Source organism: Lipomyces doorenjongii (genome assembly GCF_038497915.1).
Source record: "Lipomyces doorenjongii strain NRRL Y-27504 unplaced genomic scaffold V1508scaffold_15, whole genome shotgun sequence".
Taxonomy (NCBI): Eukaryota; Fungi; Ascomycota; class Lipomycetes; order Lipomycetales; family Lipomycetaceae; genus Lipomyces; species Lipomyces doorenjongii.
In genome coordinates this window covers 286,194-313,002 of record NW_027118082.1, presented here as the reverse complement: position 1 = coordinate 313,002, position 26,809 = coordinate 286,194, and the positions used below count along the sequence as shown (strand labels likewise).

The 26,809-nt window shown below is 47.7% G+C and overlaps 10 protein-coding genes and 1 non-coding gene across 11 annotated transcripts; 6 read left to right on the top strand and 5 right to left on the bottom strand.

Moving 5' to 3' along the window:
* Positions 1–369: 369 nt before the first annotated feature.
* On the bottom strand, positions 370–1,986 carry V1508DRAFT_414745 (uncharacterized protein). The gene has a single exon (XM_066939969.1). It carries the CDS (start codon positions 1,887–1,889, stop codon positions 756–758), a length of 1,134 nt encoding a protein of 377 aa, XP_066796853.1. The 5' UTR covers positions 1,890–1,986; the 3' UTR covers positions 370–755.
* A 1,464-nt stretch (positions 1,987–3,450) lies between these two features.
* On the top strand, positions 3,451–6,960 carry V1508DRAFT_67174 (uncharacterized protein). Its single transcript, XM_066942996.1, has 3 exons — positions 3,451–3,699; positions 3,967–5,857; positions 5,910–6,960. Exons 1-3 carry the CDS (start codon positions 3,538–3,540, stop codon positions 6,584–6,586), a joined length of 2,730 nt encoding a protein of 909 aa, XP_066796852.1. The 5' UTR covers positions 3,451–3,537; the 3' UTR covers positions 6,587–6,960.
* On the top strand, positions 6,961–8,238 carry V1508DRAFT_67175 (superoxide dismutase). The gene is made up of 4 exons (XM_066942997.1): positions 6,961–7,272; positions 7,325–7,398; positions 7,597–8,025; positions 8,086–8,238. The coding sequence occupies exons 2-4, from the start codon at positions 7,386–7,388 to the stop codon at positions 8,106–8,108; spliced, it is 465 nt and encodes a 154-aa protein (XP_066796851.1). The 5' UTR covers positions 6,961–7,272; positions 7,325–7,385; the 3' UTR covers positions 8,109–8,238.
* A 482-nt stretch (positions 8,239–8,720) lies between these two features.
* V1508DRAFT_368497 (CNH domain-containing protein) lies at positions 8,721–14,348 on the top strand. The gene is made up of 3 exons (XM_066937409.1): positions 8,721–9,112; positions 9,166–13,591; positions 13,644–14,348. The coding sequence occupies exons 1-3, from the start codon at positions 8,798–8,800 to the stop codon at positions 14,150–14,152; spliced, it is 5,250 nt and encodes a 1,749-aa protein (XP_066796850.1). The 5' UTR covers positions 8,721–8,797; the 3' UTR covers positions 14,153–14,348.
* A 710-nt stretch (positions 14,349–15,058) lies between these two features.
* Positions 15,059–15,132, bottom strand: V1508DRAFT_t36. The gene has a single exon. It is a non-coding gene; the product is annotated as a tRNA-Ala (tRNA).
* Positions 15,133–15,265: 133 nt separating this feature from the next.
* On the top strand, positions 15,266–17,022 carry V1508DRAFT_414734 (Brf1-like TBP-binding domain-containing protein). Its single transcript, XM_066939968.1, has 3 exons — positions 15,266–15,537; positions 15,597–15,668; positions 15,722–17,022. The coding sequence occupies exons 1-3, from the start codon at positions 15,351–15,353 to the stop codon at positions 16,900–16,902; spliced, it is 1,440 nt and encodes a 479-aa protein (XP_066796849.1). The 5' UTR covers positions 15,266–15,350; the 3' UTR covers positions 16,903–17,022.
* On the bottom strand, positions 16,936–18,650 carry V1508DRAFT_414733 (proteasome complex subunit Rpn13 ubiquitin receptor-domain-containing protein). The gene is made up of 2 exons (XM_066939967.1): positions 17,750–18,650; positions 16,936–17,512 (listed from the first exon to the last, which is right to left on the bottom strand). The coding sequence occupies exons 1-2, from the start codon at positions 18,256–18,258 to the stop codon at positions 17,053–17,055; spliced, it is 969 nt and encodes a 322-aa protein (XP_066796848.1). The 5' UTR covers positions 18,259–18,650; the 3' UTR covers positions 16,936–17,052.
* Positions 18,651–18,925: 275 nt separating this feature from the next.
* On the top strand, positions 18,926–20,315 carry V1508DRAFT_352325 (P-loop containing nucleoside triphosphate hydrolase protein; the record flags this gene model as incomplete). Its single annotated transcript, XM_066936852.1, has 3 exons — positions 18,926–19,550; positions 19,603–20,023; positions 20,081–20,315. 3 exons carry the CDS (start codon positions 18,926–18,928, stop codon positions 20,313–20,315), a joined length of 1,281 nt encoding a protein of 426 aa, XP_066796847.1.
* Positions 20,249–22,195, bottom strand: V1508DRAFT_66812 (CobW/HypB/UreG, nucleotide-binding domain-containing protein). The gene is made up of 7 exons (XM_066942995.1): positions 21,841–22,195; positions 21,733–21,788; positions 21,615–21,673; positions 21,550–21,561; positions 21,308–21,496; positions 20,817–21,253; positions 20,249–20,766 (listed from the first exon to the last, which is right to left on the bottom strand). The coding sequence occupies exons 1-7, from the start codon at positions 21,931–21,933 to the stop codon at positions 20,464–20,466; spliced, it is 1,149 nt and encodes a 382-aa protein (XP_066796846.1). The 5' UTR covers positions 21,934–22,195; the 3' UTR covers positions 20,249–20,463.
* A 760-nt stretch (positions 22,196–22,955) lies between these two features.
* V1508DRAFT_414724 (N-terminal domain of NEFA-interacting nuclear protein NIP30-domain-containing protein) lies at positions 22,956–23,977 on the top strand. Its single transcript, XM_066939966.1, has 2 exons — positions 22,956–23,300; positions 23,387–23,977. The coding sequence occupies exons 1-2, from the start codon at positions 22,961–22,963 to the stop codon at positions 23,920–23,922; spliced, it is 876 nt and encodes a 291-aa protein (XP_066796845.1). The 5' UTR covers positions 22,956–22,960; the 3' UTR covers positions 23,923–23,977.
* Positions 23,978–24,171: 194 nt separating this feature from the next.
* V1508DRAFT_403510 (Mss4-like protein) lies at positions 24,172–24,687 on the bottom strand (the record flags this gene model as incomplete). The annotated part of the gene is made up of 2 exons (XM_066938562.1): positions 24,172–24,552; positions 24,613–24,687. 2 exons carry the CDS (start codon positions 24,685–24,687, stop codon positions 24,172–24,174), a joined length of 456 nt encoding a protein of 151 aa, XP_066796844.1.
* Positions 24,688–26,809: the final 2,122 nt, after the last annotated feature.

The following is a 26,809-nucleotide window of genomic DNA, read 5'->3' as shown; positions in this document are numbered from 1 at the left end:
TCGGTTGGCCGAAAATGTCAACCATAGGTATGAATTCCATAGTTATTGGGGTTAGGGTTATGCACCATTGTCGGGACTAACGTATAATCACCAGGTTCGTTTACACTGAACAGCACGAGCTACATATCGCGCTCATCGACCACATTGATTAATGACACATTGATCATTAAATTCTTCGCGGATCATCGTGATCACCATCACAATACTGTAAGTCTGTAACGTATACGCCAATTATTAACTGCTTCGCATCCGTAAACGCCAGACATATTGACAATGTGGAACACACAGCCGCTTACCGCTACTGGGCCGCAAGGAACGCGGCTGAGTTATGTCTATCTGCGTAATCGCCATTATACACACTAAATTACATATTATTAAATAAGATATATTAAAATTAAATACCGTACAGTTCTTCACATTCATACTCCGATAGTAAGAGGAAGAGTAAGAGTATAGACGTCAATACAATACTCTCAAAAACAGTCCCGATATCACGACGACCTTACCACGCAACAAAACTGAACACATGACACCAACAAATTGTACAAGAGAGTAGTCATAGAGGAGATCCCATAAATCTCACACAAAAAAGTAGCGCTTCGCGAGATACATACTCGGAATAGAGATAATTGATACCTAACTTTACACGTGTACAATCACAAAAACCTGGAAAAATATTAAATCCATTCCACTACTAAAACAAACTTTTTTTTCTGACGTGACGTATTCACGGTATTAAAAAAAAGAAAAATTCGTCACGCGCGTTCGGACGGCATACCAGGCGGCATTGGCTCACCTTCCGCGGCACTCTTCTTCCATTCAGTTGGTTGCACCGAATCCGCGCACTTTTCGCAGTGCTCCACAAATACTCTTGGAGAGGCAAACATCTTCTGACACAGTCGGCACCATCCTGCGTCCGTATCCTTGAGCTGGACGAAGTGGACCAGTCGCAAATGCCGCTTGAGAACGTCTAATCTATTGAAGGCGCCGCCATTGCGATGGCAGGTTGGATCGGTCCGCCAGTATGGACAGTGGAAGTTTGGAGAGTAGTGCGATCGTAGATGCCGTCGCTGGTCCGAGTGCCGTGCGAAAGTCCATTTGCAACCGGCATGCGGGCATTTATATGGCCGCGACGCGGACGGAGTTTGTCCGGACGAAGCACCGGGGGAGCCAACAGATGCAGTAGAGGATGACGCTTTCTCGCGCTTGGTACTGTGACCAGAAGCCGACGGCTGCTGGCCATGAGAAGGAGCGCTAGCTTGACGGTACTCGGCATTTGCATTCGCACCAGTGCGGACAGGGTTGGCAGGGATGACCCCGGAGAGAGCGGGATCGGTGGCGTGGTGCCTGTATCCCCCATCGGGATGGATGACGGATGGTAACGACGGAAGCGAGAGCGGTTGCGGCTGGGGAGTGAGTTGCTGGTGGGACGCGATAGGCGAGACTGGGGACTGGACGTATGCGTAAACGTTCGATGACACACCGGAGACTGAGGTCGCGGCGGACGAAAACGAGGCCGATGATGAGTTGGAAAGGGTGGACATAGCAGACGGGGACGTGACCGAGACGGCGGACATAGGGGACAGCAGCTGGGTGTCGATCGGGGGGTTAGCGCTGTTTGTGTAGATGTGCGGAGGTTGGAGATGGCCGTTCTGTTGTTGTTGGTCGTGCTCGTTGGAGTCAGAGAGCAGGTCCGCGATGGAGGTCCGGTTGCGATGGCGAGTTACTCGCCTGTCGTCCTGAGAGTCATCTTCTGGCATGACGATGCGCGGGAGCGGCGCATGATGGTGTTGCGGAGACTGGCGCTGTTGTGCGGCGGTAGCGGTTGACGACCCGCGATCGAGGTCGAGCAGGGCGATGGCGCCTTGGTATTCGCTCAGATGGGCCATTCGGCGGTGAGTGCGCGTATGCAAATTCGCAAAAGAAGGGATGCGGATACGAGTGATGGCTGCTTGTTTTGACGAGAAGAGGGAGAGTGAAGACGACGAAAAAGCGTCAGAGGAGGGCGGCGGGCGCGGCGCGGGCGGCTCGGCCTCGTGAATGAAGCGTGAAGGGTTAGGGCAGATTGTCCGCCGCACTCACACACGCCCTGCGGCTCCAATATTGTTTTGGCGCCTGTTATGCGCACATTTATTAAGTCTAATGTGTGCATGATGGTGGCAACGTGGTACCAACTTATGCAGTCTTGGGCGGGGATCGCTGCACTAGTGCGGAAGAGGCAGTCCGGAGGGTCCCAGTGAGGCGCAGCACTGCTAGCGCCGCAGAAACCAACCCTATCCCTGAACGCCGTTCCCTTCCCCGGCGTACTTTTCAGCATGAGGCTGTTTCATGACAATTAAGGCATAAATGCAGGTAAGGAAAGACCATGAAGTGTAGCGACCACACGATGTGCGGCGTGTGGCTACCGAAGACACCCATAGATAATTGTGTGCGTTATATACATACATAAATAAAGCAGACAAACTATGCGAGTATTCGTCATCAATGTCCAGAATTGTAGCTGACTGAATGCGCTTGTACGGCTGTGCAGTAATACGTATACAAACAACTGCTATGGGGAAGGAGACCAATCAGGCAAATTGTCGCGCACGAAACTGCCGAGAAACGAGCCCCACAACCAAATACTGCACCGAACCGCGTACTTTGCGGCGCGACTTACGCTACCATCTCAATGTATCCATCGTGATTTGTATTGCAATTATCTAGTGTATACATTCCGCAACTTCGTTGTACAAGAGGTTGTTGCCGAATACGTTTTGATGACGTCGGTCGTCTTGCAGTCAACAGCCAAATCTCAAGCTAATCCCCACTTCACAGCACTCACAGCCATATTACAACCATATTTGATTTTGATATATATTGTATTCCTAATGCTAGCTCCCGTACGAAATGGCAAATGACTTCCCCTTAAGCACATGATAAATAACTACCACGCGTTTCGCGTAGAATTCTTAAGTTCACGTCCACTTTACACAATTCAGGCACGTTATTCAAGTATATTTGGCGTTGGATGGAAGTACCGAGAGCCATGGCAGATTGGATAGCAGTACCAAGAGTAATACGTAGATATGTATGTATAACCGCTCTGAATACTCTGGTGGATCGAGAGCGTGCCTGGCTGCGCGACAACGTGGCTTCAATCACCACCAGGGCCCTCATAGCTCCCATACTACCAACTGCGACCACCTAAGAGTGGCAAATTCTTCAGCGGTCTCATCCTCTCAGTCCCTGAATGGATTCCTGATGCAATTCTTGGTTTATAGGTACCTGATTCTGATACTGATACTGATTCCAGATACCGATTGCGCAGTGTCGCCATGGCGGACAAATATTGGTGCAATGCCGGTAATACGAAGAAGGTAAGTATACACGTGGCGCCAGTCACGCGTCGCACAGCTCTGAGCCGACTCCATAGCAACTTTCAATCTCGAATCCATCCGCATTCTTCTTTCTCTGTGATCCTTCTTGTTTGCAGAACACTTTTTCTACTTTCTGTCATAACATCTACGTTTCTCCTCTGGTCCAGTTGAAGCAGCCATGGCTCCGTTGTTCGCCGCAAAGGTCAAGTCTGCTTTGTCAGGCGACACGCTCCTGCTCACCACAGTGCGCCCTCCACAGCCGGGACAAGTACCTGCTGAGCGCACTTTTTCGCTGGCCTATGTTACTGCTCCACGTCTGAAGAGAGACGAAGGCGATGAGGTATGTTTTCTTGTTTTATAGAGCTCTCATGCGTGGATGAGAGGATGGACGACAGGCAAAGATCGCATGAGAGGATTTGAGCAAATTAAGACATGCCGAGCCATACCATGTCTCCCCTTCCAATTGGGGATTCCCACATGTATCCCTCGTTGTCTGGTGATTGACAATTCACAGTGTGCTGCCTCGATGCTGATTGCTTGTCTGCACGCCTCCATTTTTGTTCTGTCCCATCGTCCTGCCTTCTTTCAATTCAGCTAACAGTCGCAGCCATTCGCTTTCCAGTCCCGCGAGCACCTCCGTCTTCAACTAGTCGGTCAAATTGTGCAATGCGAAGTCCTTTACACCATCCCGAATACAAACCGGGAATACGGCGTCGTCTACCTCCCCGACAAGGTCTCCGTCAATGAGCAACTGATCTCCGCCGGCACCGTTCGTGTCCGCCAGACCACAGCCAAGGAAGCCGCCGAGCCTAACGAACTTCTCGAGAAGTACCGCTCGCTCGAGGCAGCGGCCAAGGAAGGCGCTGTCGGCCTTTGGGCACCCAAGATCGATTCTTACACCAAAGTGAACGACCTCCCGGCCGGGTTTGCGGACAGGTACAAGGGACAGCAAATCGACGCAATCGTCGAGCGCATTATTAATGGCGATCGTACACTTGTCAGGCTTTTACTTCCCGGGAAGCACGTCCAAGTCCCGCTTCTGATTGCAGGTGTCCGTGCCCCGCGATCCGCTTCGACAACCGACGCTGCGGCGGAGCCTGGGGAGCCACTTGGTGACGCCGCCAAATACTATGTTGAGGCGCGCTTGCTTCAACGCAACGTCAAAGTCGAGGTCCTCGGTGCGTCGAACCAAGGTGTGCTGGTCGGCATCCTTTTGCATCCGGCGGGTAATATTTCGGAAAAGTTGCTCGAGAGCGGATTGGCCCATGTCAGCGACTGGCAGAGCAACTTCCTCGGCGCAGCGAACATGAGCAGGCTTCGCGCAGCCGAACAGACAGCGAAAGCAAGGGGTATTAATTTATGGCACGGCGTCACTGTGCCAGGTGTTAAGGGAGGGGCCGAGTCGGATAAATCCTTCACGGCGACGGTTGCGCGCGTGATATCAGCTGATACGCTGTCGTTGAGGACGAAGACCGGTGAAGAGAAGATTGTCCAGTTGGCGAGTATTCGGGGACCGAGACAAACCGACGCTCAGCAAGCTCCGTATGTCAATGCCGCGCGCGAGTTTGTGAGGAAGAAAGCGATTGGCAAGCACGTCAAGGTCGTCATTCTGCACACTCGGCCAAAGTCAGAGCAGTTTGAAGAACGAGATATGGCGACTGTGGAGCTTGCAAGAGCCACTGGCCAGTCTACTGGCTCTTCCGATCTAGCAGCCTTGTTAGTTGAGAATGGATATGCGACCGTGATCAGGCATCGCAAAGATCAAGTAGAAGATCGGAGTCCGATTTGGGACGAGTTACTTGAAAAGGAGGATGCAGCTGTCAAGGGAAAGAAAGGTTTCCATTCCGGGGTCACGTTACCCGCCGAGCGCATTGTCAATGCTTCGGAATCTCATGCTAGAGCATCCGCGTTCTTACCTTCGCTTTTGCGTCAGAAACGCGTTCCGGCCATTGTCGAGTACGTCAACTCCGGTAGCAGATTGCGACTGCTTTTGCCGCGCGAGAACGCACGAATCAAGTTCGTCCTCGCGGGCGTAACGACTCCTCGTGTCGCAATGATAAACCCCGGTGGAGCCTCTGGGCCTGAGAAATCAGAGGCATTTGGCGAGGAAGCTCAGGATTTCACTGCGCGCAAGTTGTTGCAGCGGGATGTCGAGATTGATATTACGCATGCTGATCGCTCCGGAGGTTTTTTTGGATTATTGCATATTCCGGGTACCAAGGATACGTTTGCGAAGACGTTGTTGGAAGAGGGCCTTGCGAGACTGGACGAATATTCTGCGCAGGAGGCTGCTGTTTTGGCCCAGTTCCGCACTGCTGAAGACGTGGCTCAGGCTGCGAAAAAGGGTCTATGGAAGGAAGACAAGGGCAAGGCTAAGGCAGTTGAAGTGCCTGTTGCGATGGCCACCGAGGGATCGGCGAGAAAGAGGGAGTACCTTAATGTTGCAGTAACTAATGTCGAGCCAAATGGCTCTTTCATCTATGTCGTTCTTGATGAAAGTACGTACTTGCATGATGGTTATAAATGGTTAATACTAACCACAGAAAATAGCCGTCGGTAGTTTTTCTACGCTTACGAGTACTTTAACAGCTCAACAGCCCACTGCACTCTCCACTCGACCCCGCAACAACGACCTTGTGGCGTATCCGATCCCCGGTACCAAGTCCCTCGGCCGTTTCCGCGTGACGCAAATTGATAACTTGCGCAAGCAAGCCAGTATCACATCCATCGACTTCGGACTGATTGTCTCCTCCGCACCACTCGCCAAGCTGCGAACTTTGCCGTCTCAGTTTTCACCGACACTCTCTGGCATCCCTGCGCTTGCAAAGGCAGGAAAATTGTCGTTGGTCAAATGGCCTGAGTTCCAAGAGGACTACCTCGACGATGCAGTCAACTATTTCTATGACATTGTCCTCTCGACGCCGGAGACGCTCCTCGCCGCTGGCGGCGAGCCTCAGAAACTCGTCGCGGTAGTTGACGGAAGTACGGCTGATGGTGTGTCGCTGACTACGCTTTTCGAGGCGAGCGATATCGATAAGAGCATTAATACTAAATTGGCAGAAGAAGGGTGGGTGTATGTGCCGTCTGACAAAGTGCTCCGACGGGGTGTTGAGAGGGGGTATGTTGGATCTAAAGAACTGGCAGATTTGAGAAAAGTTATTGAGGATGCGAAGAGAGATCGTAAGGGAATTTGGGAATATGGCGACGTTACACCGGACGAAGAGTGAGTATCATGTTGCATTTTTTGAGGTATGAATGTAAAAAGTTTGGTACTGGGGTAAGAAAAGATTGTGCTCTGTGGAAGAAAATATAATCTGTCTTTTCCAAGACATCGCCTGGTTATTTCCCGTTGTGTGGATGAAGACGATTCCCTGCGCGCATATATCCATGGCTCTGTCCTAACTGTCAGATATTTACTCTCATTAATATTTCACAATAATAGTTTATCGGTCAGCCTCCCCGAGAGTTCTGTGTTTCGCGTCGGACGATGCACGAATGGAGTGGTCTGTCTGGCAATAAGTCAGAGGATGTTACATCAACATTCTGTCAATGTTAATCTATCGAATGACTGATGGCACATATCGGCACTGTCAATAACAGCGGACTTCAAGGCAGTTCAATGGATATGACGCACGCACTAATCAAATCGCCGGAGTGGCTCGACCATGCTTGCTTACAATAGTCAACAAACTGCTAGTTACGGCCGCGGTCCAAAGAACTCCGTTAGCCCTAACCCTTTACCCCAGATTGCTCAACTGCGGAAGTGGGAAGTGAGAAATGCCGTAATAGTCGCGCTTTCACTACAATTGTAACAGGGTCGGCGAAGGTCAGAGAAACTAGACTCAGTGACGGCATTGGCCATACGCGAAGGGGCTCGCTGACGAAATAGTGCTATTCGCAGTTCTGAGAAAGGGTATAATAATCATCAGCCTCTTGTCCGTCTTTCCTCCTAACGTGCCATTCATTCACTCCGATCGTCTCTGAGTCACATTTCTGCCATCGCAATTCAATTCACATATCATCACAATGGTTAAAGCTGGTATGTATTTTTGAGACTGAATTATGATTGGCTCGTTTTCGATTGAAGTGATGGTTATGTTTGAGAGCGAAGGCGGGTGTGACGACATGGAAGATAAATCTCCTCGTTATTTCGCACATCATGCGCTGGCTTTCAGCCGATTTTAAATTCAAACGGGAGAATTCGAGTATCAGAGAGTTGAGCTAACTCGAATCGCAGTCGCTGTTCTCCGAGGAGACTCCGGCGTCTCGGGCGCTGTTACCTTCGAGCAGACCCATGAAGGCGCCCCCACCACCATCACCTGGGACATCGTCGGCAATGACCCTAACGCTCTCCGTGGTTTCCACGTCCACGAATTCGGCGACAACACCAACGGCTGCACTTCTGCCGGTGGCCACTTCAACCCGTTCGGCAAGACCCACGGGGCCCCGACCGACGAGGTCCGTCACGTTGGCGATCTCGGCAATGTCACTACCGACGCTTTGGGCACTGCCAAAGGCTCGACTGTTGACAGTTTGATCCATTTGATCGGACCTCAGAGTGTTCTTGGCCGAACTATCGTCATCCACGGTGGCACTGACGATCTCGGCAAGGGTGGACACGCCGACTCTCTGAAGACGGGCAACGCTGGTCCCCGCCCTGCTTGCGGTACGTCATTCCGTACTTTCTTCGTGTACTTAGATCAAACAGTTAACTAATGCGATGTAGGTGTCATTGGTATTTCCGCCTAACTTAATCGTTCTCTCCCATGTCGCCAAGCTTTAGTCATGCCTGATACTGGCGTTTTATGACGAGAATAAAATGGATTTAATGTAAATGTTGGCTTGAGCGTGCTTTGCTTTGTTGAGAATTGTTGTTAGGGTGCGAAATTAGGGTACGAAAATACAATTGCGCGAGTTAAAGTATTTGTTTCTGTTCTTGAACATTTCATAGAACTGTCGTATCATGGTAGCAGATGGCCATAGCGTAGACTTTGTTAATGTGGGCTAGCTATATTAACACCGGTTCGATTTGCGATAATAAACCATCACTATATGTGAAATTGTGGATGTAATTACGGTTGTAGGTAGTGTGCACCAATATTCCGTCAGGGTTATCTATAACTCCATGACGAGATCCCACTACGGTGAGTGGATTTGGCCAGGAACATCAGGCAGTATTCTACAATTATTGCACAAGATTTCTTCTGGGTAGTTTGGCTTGCTCAAATAATTATGCGACAACCACGTAATTACGGCGTCACCACGTAGTTAGTATTCATACTACCATCACACGAAAAAGTGACCCTATGATGTCGCTCCTGGGGCTTGTACCACCTTCTGCCAATGTTACTGCGACCAATGGGTCGACTAAAAGCGTACGCAATCTCGCAACCCCACGACCCAACGAACGCGGCCCGCGGAGCAGGCCAAGTTTCGCGATGAGCTGGGATGGCTTTTATGGTATGTATAACAACGTACCTTCGGAACCTGCACCACGAGTTCCTCCACGCCCCCCTCCTCATCTATTACCGACGTCACGCACAGCGATGAGCAACAACAATGATATCCCGCCGGCGTTACCCCCTAAAGTCCCTCTAAATGGATTGTCAAACTCGAGAGAGGACACGCGTACGGAGTTTTCGTCATCGCCAGCGCCAGACTGGGAGCAGTTCAATAGATATGGTGGAATCGTGGGCACCGCTTCTGTGTCGACGCCAGCGTCGTCTGTCACTAGCAATCCTGTAGTAGCGAGAGTGTGTTATGTATTGTGATACAGATAGTACAATGTATGACTAATGTTGACTAGAATCCAAGTATGCATCCAAGGAGAGACGTGTTCGATAGATTTTTGGAGGATCCAGCGGTGGATTACAGCAATATTTCCATATTCTCAACGTCGCCTCCTCAAAGCGAATACAACTATGATGCTAATAGTACGTATTCGTGGCAGCGGGACGGTGTATATGAAAATCCTATTTGGAGACCGGATACTACGACCGGTCCTGTACAACGAATGTCGTCGTCGCCTGTGGAAAACTTGCTATCCCGAGGTTCATCCACGCTCATACCTCAGTCTCGACCGCCGGTACCTCCACCGCATGAGACTTCGTCGCCACAGAGTCCTACGTCCATACGATATCCGGCGTCGACAGACGCGTCAGAGGTAAGCCCAACTACAGAAACCCAGTCGAGAGACCGACAGTATCGGCGGAACAAAGTCTATACATTTTCGAGCCATATGACAATTTCACGGAACAGGTTGATCGCGCAGCCAAATACGCGACCACCACTGCCACATGAGATCCTACGGTCGGGGGATTCTGAATCAACGCTACAGCAAGCGCTACAGCGACAGACAACTATCGCACAACATGGGAACCCGCGATCTCCCGTGCTAGACAATTTGTCAAGCTCCACAGTATATCAATCTCAAGATGCCTCAATGTTCGTCCAAGGGGAATCTCCAATGAAGAATCAGCCGGCGGGTCCATACGTCCCGTCTGACTATTTCGACATGTCCTCAGGCGGGGTACCAAACTTCCACCGTGTGTCCCTCTCACTGAGCCCGACTTGGTCGGGTTTGAGATCGGGGTCCAATACGCCCTCGCGGTCGCCTGTCAGAGACGAACAATTGCCAGAGCGTAGCCCCCCCGCTACGTATGGAGATATATCTCCGTTTTCGACGACATTCGGCGCTACTGCCTTTACAGAGCCTTCGGACAACTCGGGAACAGACACACCTTTACCTAACGTGACAAGTGTCTACAGTTCACTTAATACGCCTGCGAATGTCGGATACAACTCGGACAACGAGGATGGACTGCCTGACGAAACATATTCTCCTGGCAATTCTCCCGTACCACCACAACATGGGGTCCCCTTCGAGGATGAATCCGACGATCATGAGGCAGGCTATAGCGATCGATTCTCATTTGACGACCGTTCATATTCACAGTCATCAGACGCATTCTCGTACTCCACATCCGAACCCAGGTCGCCCGCGGAAAGCGGCACTTCAACTCCACCGAAGCCACCACAGCACTTCACGCCTTATGGCTCGATTAGATACTCAGAACACGCGGATGCTGATCCCTTACGACTCCCGGGTTTGCAAAAGTGGTCCTCGTGGTCCTCAATGGGCGGCGGAGTAAAGAGGACAGAGCTGAATCTGAGTGTAGGTCCACAGCCTGTGCGTTCGAACACGACCGGACACGTTCCGTTGGAGGCGGATGGAAACTTGAGATCGCAGCAGAGACAGGTGTCGCAGCCGTTGGTGCAGCAGCTACTGGTTCCACAGTACCAGGAATATCCAGTGCAGTTGCAGGATAACGAGTATCTACATGATCTTACCGGCGATCAGGACGCGTTTGCTCAGGTGGAGGAAAATGATGTGTATCCACAAATGAGTGACGAGGAGCTAGATATGATCGGGATTACACCTACCGAGCCGTTGCGACTTGGTTCGACTTTAAATATCCGCCCGACTATTACCGTGGAGCCATCGCGCCCGCAGTCCCCAGCGGAATCGGCTACATCCACACATGCTGATACTGGTGTGATGATGCGTTTAGGATTACCCACAGAGCTCCCAGACTCATCACCGAACCTCTCATCACAAGCGCATTCTGAACCCGCGCAGCAGGGAACGAGACAATCAACGTTGCAAATTAGCTTCGGCAAGCGGACTTTATCATCGCTAGATTACAGTTCTTGTGAGCAGTCCTGGCTACTTTCGGAACTATATAGGTGGGTACGGCGGGTGATGACACGTGAAGCAAATGTGATGAGGGAAAACGAGCTTGTGGAGCTAATCCGCGGCTTGTTTAAACATTGGATTCCAACATTGCGGAGTTCGACGGCGGACGAGAACGCGTGTGCGGCGATCGCGTCATTTATTCTTCATGGCGTTATGGATAAACCCGATGCTATCCATGTCCGAGTTCCGCAGGAATATGAGCCTGGATATACTGCTCGGTTGGCTGCTTTCTCGGGTGTGTTGACAGAGCTAGCTGGTAGAGGGTGTTATTCAACACATGTCCATTCTGAACGAGAGCCGATTGCGTGGCGATGCTATTCTCCAAAGTGTTGCAGAACATTGCGAAGCCCGCCAAAAGCTGTGCCGGAGGTTACCAAAGACTTGCTCAACGCGAGTAACTGGTCAGCCATAGTTCCGATCGGGCTGCTGAACAGTCTTCCTAAGAGAGAAATTATCCGCCAAAATATCATCTTCGAAATCATCCAAGGCGAACACAAATATCTCGCAGAACTTCGCATGTTTGTGGCCAATTTCCGAGATAAGCCAGTCGCGAAGGATTTGTGCGCTGCAACAGAGGAACTTCTCAGAATTAACACGGAGTGTCTATATGGCCCACTGCTTGTCCGACAGGCAGCTAATCCCATTGTGAACGGAATCGGGGATATTTTCCATGAATGGTTACTTTCAGTACAGAAGGCTTATGAGTTGTACGCCTCAATTCTCGAGGATGCAAAAAGACAGTATAAATTAGAAGCTGCTCGTGATCCAGCATTTCAGCAGTTTGATAAGTATTACAAGATTCAGTCCCGCGATGAATATGATGCCGTCCGGCTGCGATTGGTCCGCTACCCATTGCACCTCAAGCGAATAATTGATGAAACGGATCCACCAATCTACGAGCGTCACAAACTTAAGGAAGTGTTGGATAAGATGAATAACGTAATCCTCGCATTCCAGGCGCGATACGCCGAGGGCCAGCAACGATATGCACTCAGGGATTTGGAGGAGACAATTAAGTTCACCGACAAAAGGCTGGAAGTTAATTTGTATCTTAATGCAAAGTCTCGACAGCTCATTCATCAAGGACGGATTGAGGTCAAGGTGGAGGGCCACATGCGACATTCTAGGTATCTCATTTTATTGGACAACTATCTCTTGATTGCGAACGTGTCCACAGGGTCGCGTCCGACTTTTGAGATTGTGCATCATCCGATCCCAATTGATCTCTTGGTTCTGGTGTCAAGTAATGACCCCCCCGGCAATTCAAGATTCCATATAACTAAGAGTCAAGCGAATCTAACTTCCATTCTCAACAATCGATCCTCGATGCCCCAATCAGCAGAAGAACTGAAGGAGAAAGCTCAAGCCATGCTGAATACGAAAGAGGGCGACACTGACAAGCTGTACCCTTTCCGAATTGAGCATCTCGGGCGCAAGGGCACGCGATATACATTCTACGTAGCTTCAGAAAATGATCGGCGAGAGTGGTGCAAGTGTATTGAGACAGCCAAACGGGGATTCGCGATTCGCATGCAGTCGTTTAGGGCTGAGCCATTCTCGCTTGAAGTGATTTCGGATCTCGCTTTTGGATATGGCAGCGAAGACAAAGTGCCCGAGATACCGGTCCAGTCGACCGTCGGTGTTGTTGAACGCGCGTTGAGAAATGCAGAGTTTGATATCGGTGATGCAGCAAAGCAATCACTGCATGTACTGATCAACACTAGAGTTAACTGTGCGGCCACATTTTATCCTGACGATTTGGGCGCACGTACAGTGGTGAATCGTACCATGAGTGCGTACTTGCAGACGTCAGCAAGAAAGTCATACGCACTCGTTGGATGTGACTGGGGTGTCTACTTGTCTGATGGCAGCAGTCCACGATCGTGGGTTCCAATATTAAGTCTCACGAAAGTCAAACAGATTCACGTTTTGCCAGAGTTTGGTATCGCGGTTATACTTGCGAATAAATCATTGCTGTCTTATGATCTTGAAGCGTTGTTAGCGGCTAAGCCTATGGAAATCGCTGGTGTTAGTCCCACCATGCACCCGAGTAAGCGTGTGGAGGAGTGGCTAGCTCTCCGGGAGACACAGCACGAAAAGATCTCATTAACTCCTCAGCAAATCAGCCATCTAGAATTCACGGGATTTAGTGTTGGCGTTCTACGTGGTCGAACGATCATCATTGGATACAAGACAGATTCCAGTATTCTCGGGATCGCGGACGACATTTTGACGACATTGAAGATTTTTGAGCCAGTTGCCGGAAAATTATCTGACTTTGCTGAATCCGATCTCAACTTAGACGATGATTATGTCCGTCTAGATCGTGTTTTGCTAATGCGGAAAGACGTGAATGGTACCGGACGTTCTCTTGCCACTATGGACATCGTGCGCGAGACGGATTCTGTAGTCATACAGAAGCAGATCTCCGGCATTACAGTGCTGAAAAAATCGATCATTCTTCATAACGGCCAAGGTAAGTAGCGGGATTGATCCGAACCTGAGACTAAAGCTAACTCAATATTTAGGCTTTGAAATTATGCCGTTACCTATACGCTCGACAGTGCATATTCCAGTTCCAGATTCGACGAACAATGATTTCCTGCGCAAATTGCCAAAAACGGGCAAGGCAAAACCTCTCGGCATTTTTCGTATAGGGCAACATGAATTTTTACTTTGCTATAGTACATACTGCATTTTCTGCGACAAGCACGGCCAAATATCACGTTCTGCATATATTAAGTTTGAATGCTCAGCTCGCGCTGTCGTCTTCTCCAAGCCATATATTGTGGCCTTTGATCACAATTTTGTGGAGGTGAGAAGCGTGGATTCCGGCGAAAAGAAACAGATCATTATCGGCGCAGACGTCAGACTTTTGAGGAGTCAGGTTTACCATGACGATCCAGATAATGAAAAACACGGCTATGTCAACGTGACTGGAAGAACCGGTAATGATATTCTTTTCTCGGTAGCACATCCTGAGGTTCGCGGACGGCAACTGTTGATGAAACTGAAGCTAAACAACGAGGTGATTTAGTCAGGACATTAAAACATACAGAAGGATATGTAATTGTAGATGTATAAATTTTGGTTATTGCCGGACTGACATATATATAAAATGGGCTTCATTTGTCTTTTTGTATATTTGGGTATTATGATTATCAATTGGCGCTATTTAAGGAGTACTTTATATTTGCATATATATATGAAGAGCTCGTATCTTTATAGGTTATCTATTATAGTCCTCTCTGTGAACCATACGTAACCCTAAGCAGTATATTTGAGAAGTAAATCTTATTGGCATTGTGCCTAATAGATAATGCGCAAGGCCAAGGGATCTGTGTTCTGGAGCCGTAGCGTGCTTGGTCAGTTTCGCCTTGAGTAATATTTATATAATACAGAATCATGGACGCGTTAGCCGGTCATCCATTCAATACGAGGCCTGATAGTTGACGATATCCACTCCCCGATGATCCAGCAACAGACTGGTGTTGTGCGAAGTACGACAAACACAAGCGCATTTAAAATTCAGAATTGCGTGCATAGGCAAATGCGGTTAGCGGTTCGCGTGAGAGATTGTCTCTATTTTCTGGGCAACCATACGAGTACCATCCCGCAAGCTCTCTATAAACTTGAACGCTTTGTTTCATGAAATCGTAAATTGTACATCGCGATGATAATACATTATCGGACACAAAGCAGTGATTATTCCATATTTACTATGCCGAGTTTTTCCCGAAAAACAAGAACATCTGTATCGTATAATCAATCCTTTCATCACTCATCCGTCCGCAATCATATATTCTGTCGGACAGCACTCGCAAGTCCAGTTCTAACGAGATAACAGATGTAACCGTTTGCCTCTTTCTTTCTATAGCCTATACACATCCTCACTAGCTGCTAAAACAATTAATAGCGTCCCAAAACAAAGCAAAAAAGAATTTGGACAACACCGGAATCGAACCGGGGACCTCCCGCATGCTAAGCGGATGTGATAACCAACTACACCAGATGCCCTAATGCTTGATGATTGAACCTAATCGGGAGTCCTCACATTTTGCCCCGTGACAATATTTACGCCTGCGGTATGTAATAATCACGCGTCTGTATGTCCCCTCGTATCGAGATTCCGAACGCCATTCCCATACCTTGGTTTGGTCTATACACTACTGAGTACGGTACACGGCGACTTTTAACTATTAATTTTACAAACGACTGCAGAGGCTGATTTGACCATGCCGGCGAGAGCAGTGTGTCCATATTGCAAGGGCACCTCGATAGAAGACAACGGCGCAGGAGATATTTGCTGTACCACTTGCGGTGCGGTTCTTGAGGACTCGCAGATTGTTGCGGAAGTCACCTTCGGTGAAACTACGAGTGGTGCTGCAATAGTTCATGGCAAGTTCATTGGTGCTGACCAATGTGAGTGATATTCTTTTTTTCTTTCAATACATTGTTCCGGGGTGCTGACCAACGATTAGCATATGCGCGAGGCAGTGGTGGCTTCAGAAAGAACGGATCATGGGAATCTAGAGAACAGACTCTTGCAAATGGTATGTGTAATACATTGGTGAGCGATGACTGCATATTGACGCGATTAATGTAGGCAAAAGACGTATCATGAACCTAGCACACGCTTTAAAACTTCCGGAATTCATTGGAGAAGCCGCCAACAGATGGTTTCAACTCGCAGTCACACACAACTTTGTGCAGGGTCGCAGATCTCAGTATGTGGTTGCGGCGTGCTTATACGTCGCGTGCAGACAACAGGAGACTACACATATGCTCATCGACTTTGCGGATCTGTTACAAGTGAGCGTGTTCGCCATTGGCGCGACCTATCTTAAACTAGTCAAAGTACTCCAGATTAAGAAGATTCCGTTGATAGATCCGTCCATCTATATCCAGCGATTTGCAGTGAAACTTGAGTTTGGATCGGAGACGCGTAAAGTTATGAACGACGCCGTCCGACTAGTCCAGCGAATGGGAAAAGATTGGTTGCACCAAGGCCGAAGGCCAGCAGGAGTTGCCGGTGCGTGTATATTGGTTGCGGCGCGAATGAACAATTTTAGACGAAGCAAGGCCGAGATAGTTCACGTCGCGAAGGTTGCCGAGGATACAATCCAAAGGCGTTTGGACGAGTTTAAGATGACCGCGGCCGGCGCGCTGACGGTGCAAGACTTTCGAGGTACCAATATCGAGTCGGAAGCTGACCCACCATCATTCACGAAACATCGAAAGCGCGAATTGGCCGAACTGAGAGAGCGTGAGGCGAAGCTCCAAGCCGCAGACGCGGACGCAGATCACGATGCAGAAGTTGGTGATGATGAAGCAGAAAAAGAAGTTGCGCAAGATCTTGACGCTACTTTAAAAGATCAAAGTTTCCAGAAAATATCTGAATTAATTAGGGCAGATAATACTAGCTCGGCATCGAGTCGAGTGTTTGATGATAACCCGGAGCACCTTTCGGATGTTGATGATGACGAGATTCAGTCCTTTATGCTCTCGGAGAAGGAGGTTGAGATTAAGTCGAAAGTGTGGATGGATCTTAACGAAGACTACCTCAAGGAACAGGAAATGAAGCGGCTCAAGTTGGAGGCTGATCAGAAAGCTGGGATAGTGCGAGCTCCACGAAAACGTAAGCGTAACAAACCACGGGATTCAACAACGGAAAATCTACCAGAAACACCGGCGGAGAGTGCAAAGGCTATGCTACAAAAGAAAGCCTTCTCGAAGAAAATCAATTATGCGGCTTTGGATCACCTGTTCAACAAAGCGAACAAGTAATAGAGATTTATGTGTGGGTTTGATTCAGGAATATGTATGATTAGTTATGTTTGGCGTTACCTACGGATTATTTTTTGTATATTATACAGTCTGGCTCAACTATCATCATCCTAATAGCCGTATAGCATTCCTGCCAACGTAATATTGGCTCTACTCCTGCATCTCTTCATTTCCATCATCGTCGGCATCTGGATGCTGCTCTTCATCAAGAGCTGCAAGTACGCCTCGCAAAAACCCTTCAATACCTTCTCCGCGATACGGCATTCCTAGCTCTTGCGATACCAGGCGTCCCACGTTATACCCTTCCGACGAATGTAACGTGGAACTCAAACTGTTCAATCCTTGGAGAAACTGTGGAGACTGAAGAACACGAAGCAATTCGTACTTGTTGTGAGGAATCTCCGATGGAAGCAAGTTGTAGAGATTCGTCAGCTTGGGATCCGATTCGTCTAGAGAAGACGCGTATGATACTATCTGGGAAGGTGTAATAGCATCTGTGATGTTAAGGATTGGCGTTGAGGATGCTGGTATATCTGCCGAATTCGTCGCTGATCCGCTTTCACCTGATGGAATAACAATCGATCGGAGCAAGTTCGTCAAGTTTGGAGTTCTTTGAAAAAAAAAATATATTAATAACATTGAACAAACATAAACCAATTGCATAACTTATGAAGTAGAGCATCCATTCCCATATTGTCGCCAAATACCCGGCAACGAACCATTTCTCTAATAAACAACAATGTACAAGCTAACCATGCGACAAGAATTTCATCTGAAACACATATAACCCACAACTAACCAATGCAACTATATAACAAGTAATACCATTAAGAAAGCTTCAACTCACTGTGTGGTGGTATTATTACTCGGGGACGCTGAATCAGCCATCTCCACATCGTCGCCATTCGGTGCCGCGGACTCGTTGGCGTCCTGCGTAATGTCAACTTCATCCGCAAACACGTCTTCTAGAAGTGTATTGATACGAGTCGCAATCTTCAGATCGGCCCCGCTGATTTCGTCTAGTTTATCTCCCGCAGGCGGATCCTGCAGCCAGAAGAACGATCGCTGGCTGGAACTATTGAATTTGAGCACGTATACTCGTCCAGTCTTGCACTGGCTGACGGGCAGCCATTCCGCCTCGCCGGGGAAAATCATAAGTTCATCTCGCTCGACTGATGGATCGTTCTTGGATGATCCTCGTGGCTCCCACACAAATGATAATAGTGGAGCGTCCTCGTCGTTAGACCGCGAGACAGTGATCTTGCCTTTCTGCGGTAGAGGCTTGAGGTGCTTAGACGGGGGGTTGAAGTCGACTCGTCCCGCTTTGAAGGTAAGAAGCGTGATCTGATCGGACATAGTTGTATCTTGGTACGTATCGCGGATGAATTAGATAGAGAATCGGATGAATATAGATGAACGAATACGATGTGAGTGTAAGTTCGGCGGCTCGAGCGCCTGCACTCATATAAACCCCAACCCTGACATGAGAATGTTCATATTTCCAATTTACGTAAGATAGAGGCCAGTATCATACTTATAGCCTAGAAACTGATTTGTCCGTGAGTTCGTCCGTGTAGTCCAGTCTTCAGCACGCGGATCCATATGGCACCGCATACTGGCAACATCTTCTTGGCATGGGCATCACGGATTGACTGGCATATGCAAACCAAAGAAAATCCTAGCCCTCAAATTGATTACTAGATAATCTGGTGTTTTAAACATTCTATCAAGTCACCCGCGAGTTGTGGTTACCAGCGTAATCAAGAATCTTTGTTAGAAGCTGAAATTCTTATATGTTCTTTCGTTTCTGCGAGGGTTTCGTATCACATTCAATGTTCGCGCTTAATCATCCCAAGCAAGGCTGCGACCAACACCTTGCATTCATACCCATCAGAACATACAGTCGCAGTCACTGGATCTACTTTATTCGCACACTTTAGATTATATAGACCGCAATCAGGATTAGTATTCAATGGCAACATTAGAAGAGCTCGAGGCCCTCGAGCCCACCAACGATGCGGTCATGGATGATGCCGTGGAGAATAAGAAGGACGAGGACGATGGAATCGAACAGGAAATCCTTCATTCATCCACATCAGATATTGTCAACCGTCGGCGTCTTCTAGAGAACGATATTAAGGTCCTTAAATCGGAGTACCAGCGTCTTACGCACGAGAAGAAGGTGATGGGGGAGCGGATCAAGGAGAATCAAGAGAAGATTGAGAATAACCGGGTGTTACCATATCTCGTTGGCAATGTCGTCGAGATTCTTAATATGGATCCCAACAGTGAGGATCTCGAGGAGGGTGCCAATATTGACTTAGACGCTACGAGAGTGGGGAAGTCGGCAGTCATCAAGACATCGACGCGGCAAACCATCTTCTTGCCACTTATCGGGTTGGTTGACGCAGAGAAGCTTAAGCCAGGTGATCTCATTGGTGTCAATAAGGATTCGTATTTGGTCCTTGATACTCTACCTGCCGAATATGATAGCAGAGTAAAGGCTATGGAGGTCGACGAGAAGCCCACCGAGACTTATGCGGATATTGGAGGATTAGATAAGCAGATTGAGGAATTGGTTGAGGCTGTGGTTCTGCCAATGAAGCAAGCCGACAAGTTTAAGAAGCTCGGAATTAAGCCTCCGAAGGGTATGTTTGTTTGAGGACGTCAATATAAAGTTGCATACTAAGTAATACCAAGGTGCCTTGATGTATGGTCCTCCAGGAACCGGTAAGACACTCCTTGCTCGAGCTTGTGCCGCCCAGACCAACGCCACGTTTTTAAAACTTGCCGGTCCACAGCTTGTTCAGATGTTTATCGGTGATGGCGCCAAACTTGTCCGCGACGCGTTCTCGTTGGCGAAGGAGAAAGCGCCGGCTATTATTTTCATTGACGAGTTGGATGCCGTCGGAACCAAGCGATTCGATTCAGACAAGTCCGGTGACAGAGAGGTTCAGAGAACTATGCTGGAACTTCTTAACCAGTTGGATGGTTTTAGTAGTGATGATCGAGTTAAAGTGCTTGCCGCTACTAACCGTGTGGATGTTTTGGATCCGGCGTTGTTGCGAAGTGGCCGCTTGGACAGAAAGATCGAGTTTCCTCTGCCAAATGAAGAGGCGAGGTGAGAATTGACAGTGTAATGACAAAAGAAATTGATTTGGTAGGCTAATGAGTTTAGAGCTGGAATTCTGCAGATTCACTCCCGCAAGATGACGGTTGACGACTCTATCAACTGGCAGGAACTAGCCCGAAGCACAGATGAATTCAATGGTGCTCAATTGAAAGCCGTTGCAGTTGAAGCTGGCATGATTGCTCTCCGTAACGGACAATCCAAGATTCGACACGAGGACTTCGTCGAGGCCATAACGGAAGTCCAGGCACGGAAATCAAAGACAGTGTCGTTCTATGCTTAAGAACGGAAGGTCATTTTCAACGTAGGCTAGGTGATATTGTGCTTTTGGAGGGTTGAATAAATCATTCATTAGGGTACGATCTACGTTTCCTCAGTAAATAATACAATATATCTCGCTTAAGTGTACAATAATAGCATTTATGATGCATCTATAGGACAATATTCGTTAAGCTATTGCTCAATATATCGTAATCCAGACCTTTCCCAATGATGACTACTTTGCCAGACGATCCATCTGTTGCTGATACGGGGATAATGTCGTAAGTATCGCGAACACCTTGAATGATCAATATTTCGTCCGAATCAAGTACAACCTTCGCTTTCAATCTGTGAACTTCCACTCTATGCGAGTCGACACAGTCCTCCCATAATAGATTTTGTAGCCATTTGTCGAACAGCTTGTAAGACTCACGAGACATTACTGGCAATGGAAGTGTTATCGTCGTAATACGCTAATGACTGTCAGGACATGCACTATCGAAAGTCAAAAACGAACACTCACATGATCATGAAATACTTTCGTATTGAAAGCATTTATGTTCTCCCACCTCGTCAAGTCGTTATTAACCGTTGAAAGATCTAATATGTCCTCAACACTATCCACGTTCGAGAACGTAGTCGGGATGATCGTAGCCAGCGAATTTATCCCAGTGATGCGTTCAGCGATGTCTCGTCGAGTTTCATCGTCTACTAGATCGGATTTATTAAGTATGACGATATCCGCGTATGAAATTTGTGTGTACGCTGTCGAGGTAGGGACTAGTTCTGCAGAAATACGTTCAGCAGGCCAGCTGCCTGTGTCATCCTCATGGTGCAAGTCCACTACCGTGTCATCTAGGCTCTTGATGATGTTAACGGCATCAACGACCGTTATTATCCCGTCCAAGTAAATCGATGACGCCAGCGCCGCATCAAGCCAAAACATTTGCGCGATGGGACCTATATACATCAGCAGCCATCCTCCATGTCTCTCATCCGCGCGCCAGCACATACCTGGATCTGCTAATCCAGTAGTTTCTAATAGAATGTAATCAAATTTTCCCTTTCTCTCCATTAACGATTCAAGAGCCGCGACCCCATTGTCTTTGACTGAGCAGCATAAGCATCCGTTTCCTAGTTCGAGCCACTCCGTATAGTGTTTCGTGCCGTCAGATACGGTTAGGGATTTCTCTATATCAACAGCTGTGTTCTCACATTAGCAGCATGTTCCGCAGATTAATCAGTCAAGAACCTACAATCTCCAAATTCTATGAAAATGTTAGTATACTAAGCTTGATCTTGAAGTTTTACAGTACTGCACCATTCATAATAATAGCTATCTTCTTGTTCGTTTGTTGCATAATATTATTCAGTAGACATCTACCCAACGCATAGATTAGCAGCTAGATCAATGCATCATTCTCTGGTGGAACACGCACGACTTTCCGGCTCCTAGATAGCCGGTGACAATAGTCAATGGCACTTTCTTATCGTCCTAAACAAGAGTTGGTATCCCGAATACCGAATATATGGCGTACTGTATATACATGCTCGACAAATGCAGTACTTTGTTCATGTTCGACCGCGATTTGCAGGTCGACTAAAGAAGGCACTTCTTCATCGTCTTGTGTGTTCGACATTCTGTGCGTGATTACAATCAAACCAGTAATTCACCAACAAATAGCTGGAGGCCTATAGAGTCAATGCCGATCCGAATCGTCAAGCCCTTAGCACTGGAACTGTGCAATACTCCTGTTGTTTAGGTCGTCTTATAGATGAATGCTTCATATGACAGAAGCCGCAGGCGCGTAGACTTGGTAGTACACCCGCGCCGCATGTAATCGAATTCGGCTTCCAGCTGAAACACATGACCGGCCGATAATCACCCCATGTCAGCGCAAGAAATTATGCTCCCTTATTTGTAGGTTGCCGCCGACAAATTTTTGAATCTTACGAAGGACGAAGTGGACTTACTGCCCAAATGTGCTGTGAATAAGGATAATACGACGGACGATCAAACAATCAAAGCTAAATCTTGGTGGTAAGAAGTCATTCATTGGACCACAAAAGCTACATGGAAACTAATTGTCGTTGGATATATATAGAGTAACATAACAACAGCGATGCATCAAGGGGATATGCAAAGTGTATCAAACAGGATATAATGGCAAATCATGCTTGCATGTCGTCCAATGTTGCAAAGTCTCTATCAGACAACCGATTACTCTTATATTACTCGCCCCCAAACCCCGGATTTGGAAACAAAATGCCGAGATCTGGTGGTCCCGCTTGCAAGCCAGATGGCACGGAGACAAGCTTCAGCGCACACCTACTCTCCCCGAAGGGCGATAGCAGTGATCGTAGATGTATAGATCCTTGAGTTGATTCTCGAGTTAAGCTCAAGAATCTACAGAAAGGACCATTTTTTGGACAAAGGCGTAGGGAAATCCTCCGGGAAAACTAAACCCAGGGGGACAAAACAAAACAATCCCGGTGGCAAAACCTAACACTGATCCTTATGAGCGTGTCATAGGCTCCCCTATTGAAGCCTAAGTAATGACGTAGTGCCATAATGCCATAATGCCAAATTGCCGGGATTGTAATGGTATAACACCAATATAAATAGCTATATCAGAAGTTGTACCTTAGGTCGAAAGAAGCAATACTATGCAAAATGGTGGCGCATCGCTTTGCCGCCTACTCCTGAATGCGGCTCGAATTAGCGCTTACACCGATAGTAATGGCTTCGTACTGCCTTTCGCAAGGCACGCCCCAGCCGTCATTCGCACAACCACCCTCTCGTTAATTACAGGAATCGACGAGAATCTCGAATACAGACTATTGGCAATGTCATCAGGCTTTGTTCGGCAAACACCCCCGTCCTCATCGCCGTCGAGCGCGAGTAATTCAGTTCCAGTATCTCAGTCTCGCCTCGGTCTCGGTCTCTCCCACCAAAGCCAGCAGCAAGAAAATAAATCCCTCTACGAAGTTTTGCAAGAAAACAAAGGTATTTAGTTTCTATTTTACTTTCTTTTGACTGCTTATGCTTGTCCGGTCTTGTCAAGACTAACCAACTTGGACATCGTTATGTAGCCAAGAAACAAGCAGAGTTTGAACAAAACGTCGCCGAACGGAATCAATTACATCGGTTAGACGACGAGGAAATTGCTTTTTTGGAGGGAATTAAGGAGCGGGAACGAAGGCGGGAATTTGAGGTGCGTGATGAAGTTGAGCGCGGTCTGCGTGAGTTTAGAGAGTTGAAGAGAGCGAAGCAGGGGGCAACAAAGACTGAGACAAAGAATCCGAGTCCGAGTTTGAGCAGTGCGAACAGTATGAAGGAAGACGGTGAAAATGAGGAGAGGTGTAAGGTTAGTACGGGTGCGAGTATCTCTGATCGACTAGATCTTGGATTGCTGCAGTCGAGATTTACGCCTGCTAGCAGTGCAACGAAAGCTGCAGAACAGCCCAAGAACAAGAAGCGACAATTAGATGCTGACGGGGTTGCAAATGAAGGCAATGGTAAGAAAGTAGTCAAGAGCCTGGACAAGCTTCTAGCGCGACGAAGCGATGGCAAGTCCGGTCTGCTTGGGAAGACGCTTAGTGCAAGTATCGTCAAGCGGAAGACATGACATAATGTATCAATTCTAATATAAATAGGTCTAATAACCAGTCAGTGCAACAAAAGTCTCGTTGTTATAGTTCTGTAATATCGTAAGGTTACCGAGGAACGCCATGCATATCTACTACCACTGTTCCTAAACATAAATCCCAAGTCATCACAAAACCCAGCCGGTAAAAATCACCAGTCATGATCGTATCTACAGTATAACAAAAACGCCGACAAAAGGAATATCATCAAACACATGACAGACGATTGACTAATTACGTGACAACCGTCGGCCATGACGGCCTCGTGCAACAGCCGGAATCCAGTTTTCGAAATTCTTGGCGCCGTCCACCTTCTTGACCCAGGTAAACCTTTCACCAACGTTGATTTCCTTATCTACGCCCATAATTCCTGCTTCCCGGAGTGGGAACGTCCGGACCTGGAGCTCGTCTCCTCTGCTCTCATCGCGGTGGTATGCGTGGGTTGTGCAAGTGCTGCAGAAGGTGCAATGAACACGGTCTCCTTCAGAATTATAATACGTGTAGACTTTTGGTGTGCCGCGCTCGAAGCGGACCGCTGATATTGAGGTTAAGAGAATGCCACAGCCTCCTCCAAGGAGTTTGCAGGACCTGCAGTGGCATATAATATGACTCTTGCAAAGAGGTTAACATATGTGTCCTGCGACTCAACGAGTTATTAGCTTAGAACATACCGGGAGGGCCGGGGTATCGCTGGTGACTGTCCATTGGAGGTCGCCACAGTGGCATTGGCCGTGGAGAGTTGCCATTTTGAGAGTGTATGTCAAGAACAGAGGCGGTTGACGAGAGCAGAGGGCTGCAATTATAGTATATGGTGTCAGTGGCAACTGGTCATTAGCAATTGAATCCGGGCCGTCGACTAATGGGAGATATAGAGTTTTTGGCCAGTACATTGTGGGGACCCTTCGCTTGACTCGGACGCGTCCACTGTTGTATTTCGATGTGGCCTGCCACTTAGCACTCCTAACTGGTCGCGAGCCGACACCGTACACGATCTCAGCATATGGGCTAGGCTAGCATAAGCAGTACACTTGGAGTTACAATAGCATCAGACTTATCCAAAGAATACATCAGATGCTTAATCCCAGCGCGGAGTTGCGAGTATGAGTTATTACAGCGTAAGGGGCAAATTCGCTTAATCGGTTAGATTATCCGCGCGTGTGCTCCGATAAACGCGACATGTCTTTGCCGCCTGTAGATGCCCTGACCCTTAGATAAACCTACGCCATCGCCCTCGGTCACAGATTGATTTCCAAATCGACCTTTAACCAAAAGTAGTCAGTTGCACTGTGGAATCTGGAATGATTTAGCAATATTAACAGTGCGTTGAGTGCTCAGCTGAGTGCGAGTGGCGTGAACTGGTATGATATATGCATTGTTGTCGCATATAAATTGCACCGCGGATGAAACGTCCGCGTACAAATGCCGAACCCTTAACATCTAGCTGCCATTGCAGTTATACTTGTATTCAGCACGCCTGGTCTTGTAGCCGTTTTCCTAGAACAAATGGCCTTAACATGCGTGATTTTATTCCAGATGAGGGCTGGGAAGCTGCCAATGCTGTGGACGGAAGAAATTTCCTTTGATGCATCTTCATACGTGGCTATGCTCAGGACATCCATGATGGAAATAACCGCAAGTGATAGGTATTTTGACTGTCTCTCGCGGTAATCCTGGGTTTCGGAAAGGGCTTGGGTTTCTATAATTCAAATCCCACTCGAGGATGAATTCCCATGCCAGTCACTTACCTTTGCTTGCTTACATCCTGCTTTGTTATTGTGCGGTTTGTGATTGTGGTCTGTCTTTGTTCATTGTTTATTTGCTACGTTGCTTTTTCTACTTTGCATTCTTGGGACAGAGGAGGATAATGACGAGACGGTATCGGCACCATTTCACTACGAATACTATATTGGCGAAATAAGAATCCTGCCGATATTTATATGTAATTTTATTGGCGAATTTATAAGCCGCTGATACTATACCGGCAGGATCTGCCCCGGATAGAGGATTCGTTTCGAAAAAATCGTGTGATTCAATCACGTGACTAAATCCCTTTGCTTTGTGCAATATCGCTGATTCAATGATTCTAACTACTAATAATATTCTTGTTCTTCTTGCTTATACTACAAAAGTCTTTAGACGTATTTATTAACCAATATATCACCTATTATATTACTTTACGGGTGGATTATTGATATTCTCTATGACGTGACGATAGGCTCGTCCTGATCAGAGATTTCTGCAGACTTGACCATATACCAATACTATATAAGCTGCGAGCAACCCCCTGCAGATATATATTCGTAATTTTATCGGCGAGAGTCGAGGCTGACTATATAGCATCGTTGCATAGTTTCGACGATATCGACAAACCGTCAACAGCCCTAGCGGTGGTGAAACTGATGGCCGTCATTTTGCCTCTATTTGTAGGCCGGAACATGTAGCGATCACCGATCGAAGTGATAACAACGTCAGCAGCCGCAGATATACGCATAGATTATTGACGGAAGAACTCCTGAGGTCCAGCGAGGGGCATAGTATATCCATTTGTTTTGTCGTTTGCGTTTATCGTTTGCAGATCTATTCTACGGCTGCTGTCATTCTTGGTATTGGTCACAATTACAAGTAGTAATTAAGACGGTTGTTGGCGTTACTAATATGCAATGAATATTCAACTGCTATTTGTTGCATCAGGAGTAAGCCGTGAAAATAAAGTCTTACTACGCCGTAGAGTCCTTGGTTGCTCAGCCGCGTTCAAAACAGTAAAACAACTGCACGCACTCGTATGGCCCAAGTCGCGGTCATTAAGCAATTGCATGAGCCATATAATTGCATTAGAGTCTCCTCGTCACCATATGTTATTGCGTCATT

What these genes read in the sequence shown, in the direction of transcription:
- V1508DRAFT_67175 (XM_066942997.1), top strand. An exon ending in TGGTCCCCGCCCTGCTTGCG is followed by an intron (nt 8,026 to 8,085) that starts GTACGTCATTCC and finishes AATGCGATGTAG; the next exon opens with GTGTCATTGGTATTTCCGCC.
- V1508DRAFT_414733 (XM_066939967.1), bottom strand. Translation starts at nt 18,258, where the DNA reads ATGTCCGATCAGATCACGCTTCTTACCTTCAAAGCGGGACGAGTCGAC. An exon ending in AGTAATAATACCACCACACA is followed by an intron (nt 17,513 to 17,749) that starts GTGAGTTGAAGC and finishes TTTTTTTCAAAG; the next exon opens with AACTCCAAACTTGACGAACT.
- V1508DRAFT_368497 (XM_066937409.1), top strand. Translation starts at nt 8,798, where the DNA reads ATGAGCTGGGATGGCTTTTATGGTATGTATAACAACGTACCTTCGGAA. An exon ending in GCAATCCTGTAGTAGCGAGA is followed by an intron (nt 9,113 to 9,165) that starts GTGTGTTATGTA and finishes AATGTTGACTAG; the next exon opens with AATCCAAGTATGCATCCAAG. An exon ending in CATTCTTCATAACGGCCAAG is followed by an intron (nt 13,592 to 13,643) that starts GTAAGTAGCGGG and finishes CTCAATATTTAG; the next exon opens with GCTTTGAAATTATGCCGTTA.
- V1508DRAFT_414734 (XM_066939968.1), top strand. Translation starts at nt 15,351, where the DNA reads ATGCCGGCGAGAGCAGTGTGTCCATATTGCAAGGGCACCTCGATAGAA. An exon ending in GTTCATTGGTGCTGACCAAT is followed by an intron (nt 15,538 to 15,596) that starts GTGAGTGATATT and finishes ACCAACGATTAG; the next exon opens with CATATGCGCGAGGCAGTGGT. An exon ending in AGAACAGACTCTTGCAAATG is followed by an intron (nt 15,669 to 15,721) that starts GTATGTGTAATA and finishes CGATTAATGTAG; the next exon opens with GCAAAAGACGTATCATGAAC.
- V1508DRAFT_414745 (XM_066939969.1), bottom strand. Translation starts at nt 1,889, where the DNA reads ATGGCCCATCTGAGCGAATACCAAGGCGCCATCGCCCTGCTCGACCTC.
- V1508DRAFT_414724 (XM_066939966.1), top strand. Translation starts at nt 22,961, where the DNA reads ATGCAAAATGGTGGCGCATCGCTTTGCCGCCTACTCCTGAATGCGGCT. An exon ending in AGTTTTGCAAGAAAACAAAG is followed by an intron (nt 23,301 to 23,386) that starts GTATTTAGTTTC and finishes ATCGTTATGTAG; the next exon opens with CCAAGAAACAAGCAGAGTTT.
- V1508DRAFT_67174 (XM_066942996.1), top strand. Translation starts at nt 3,538, where the DNA reads ATGGCTCCGTTGTTCGCCGCAAAGGTCAAGTCTGCTTTGTCAGGCGAC. An exon ending in AGAGAGACGAAGGCGATGAG is followed by an intron (nt 3,700 to 3,966) that starts GTATGTTTTCTT and finishes TAACAGTCGCAG; the next exon opens with CCATTCGCTTTCCAGTCCCG. An exon ending in CTATGTCGTTCTTGATGAAA is followed by an intron (nt 5,858 to 5,909) that starts GTACGTACTTGC and finishes CACAGAAAATAG; the next exon opens with CCGTCGGTAGTTTTTCTACG.
- V1508DRAFT_66812 (XM_066942995.1), bottom strand. Translation starts at nt 21,933, where the DNA reads ATGTCGAACACACAAGACGATGAAGAAGTGCCTTCTTTAGTCGACCTG. An exon ending in TACTGGATTAGCAGATCCAG is followed by an intron (nt 21,254 to 21,307) that starts GTATGTGCTGGC and finishes TGATGTATATAG; the next exon opens with GTCCCATCGCGCAAATGTTT. An exon ending in CGAAAGTATTTCATGATCAT is followed by an intron (nt 20,767 to 20,816) that starts GTGAGTGTTCGT and finishes GACAGTCATTAG; the next exon opens with CGTATTACGACGATAACACT.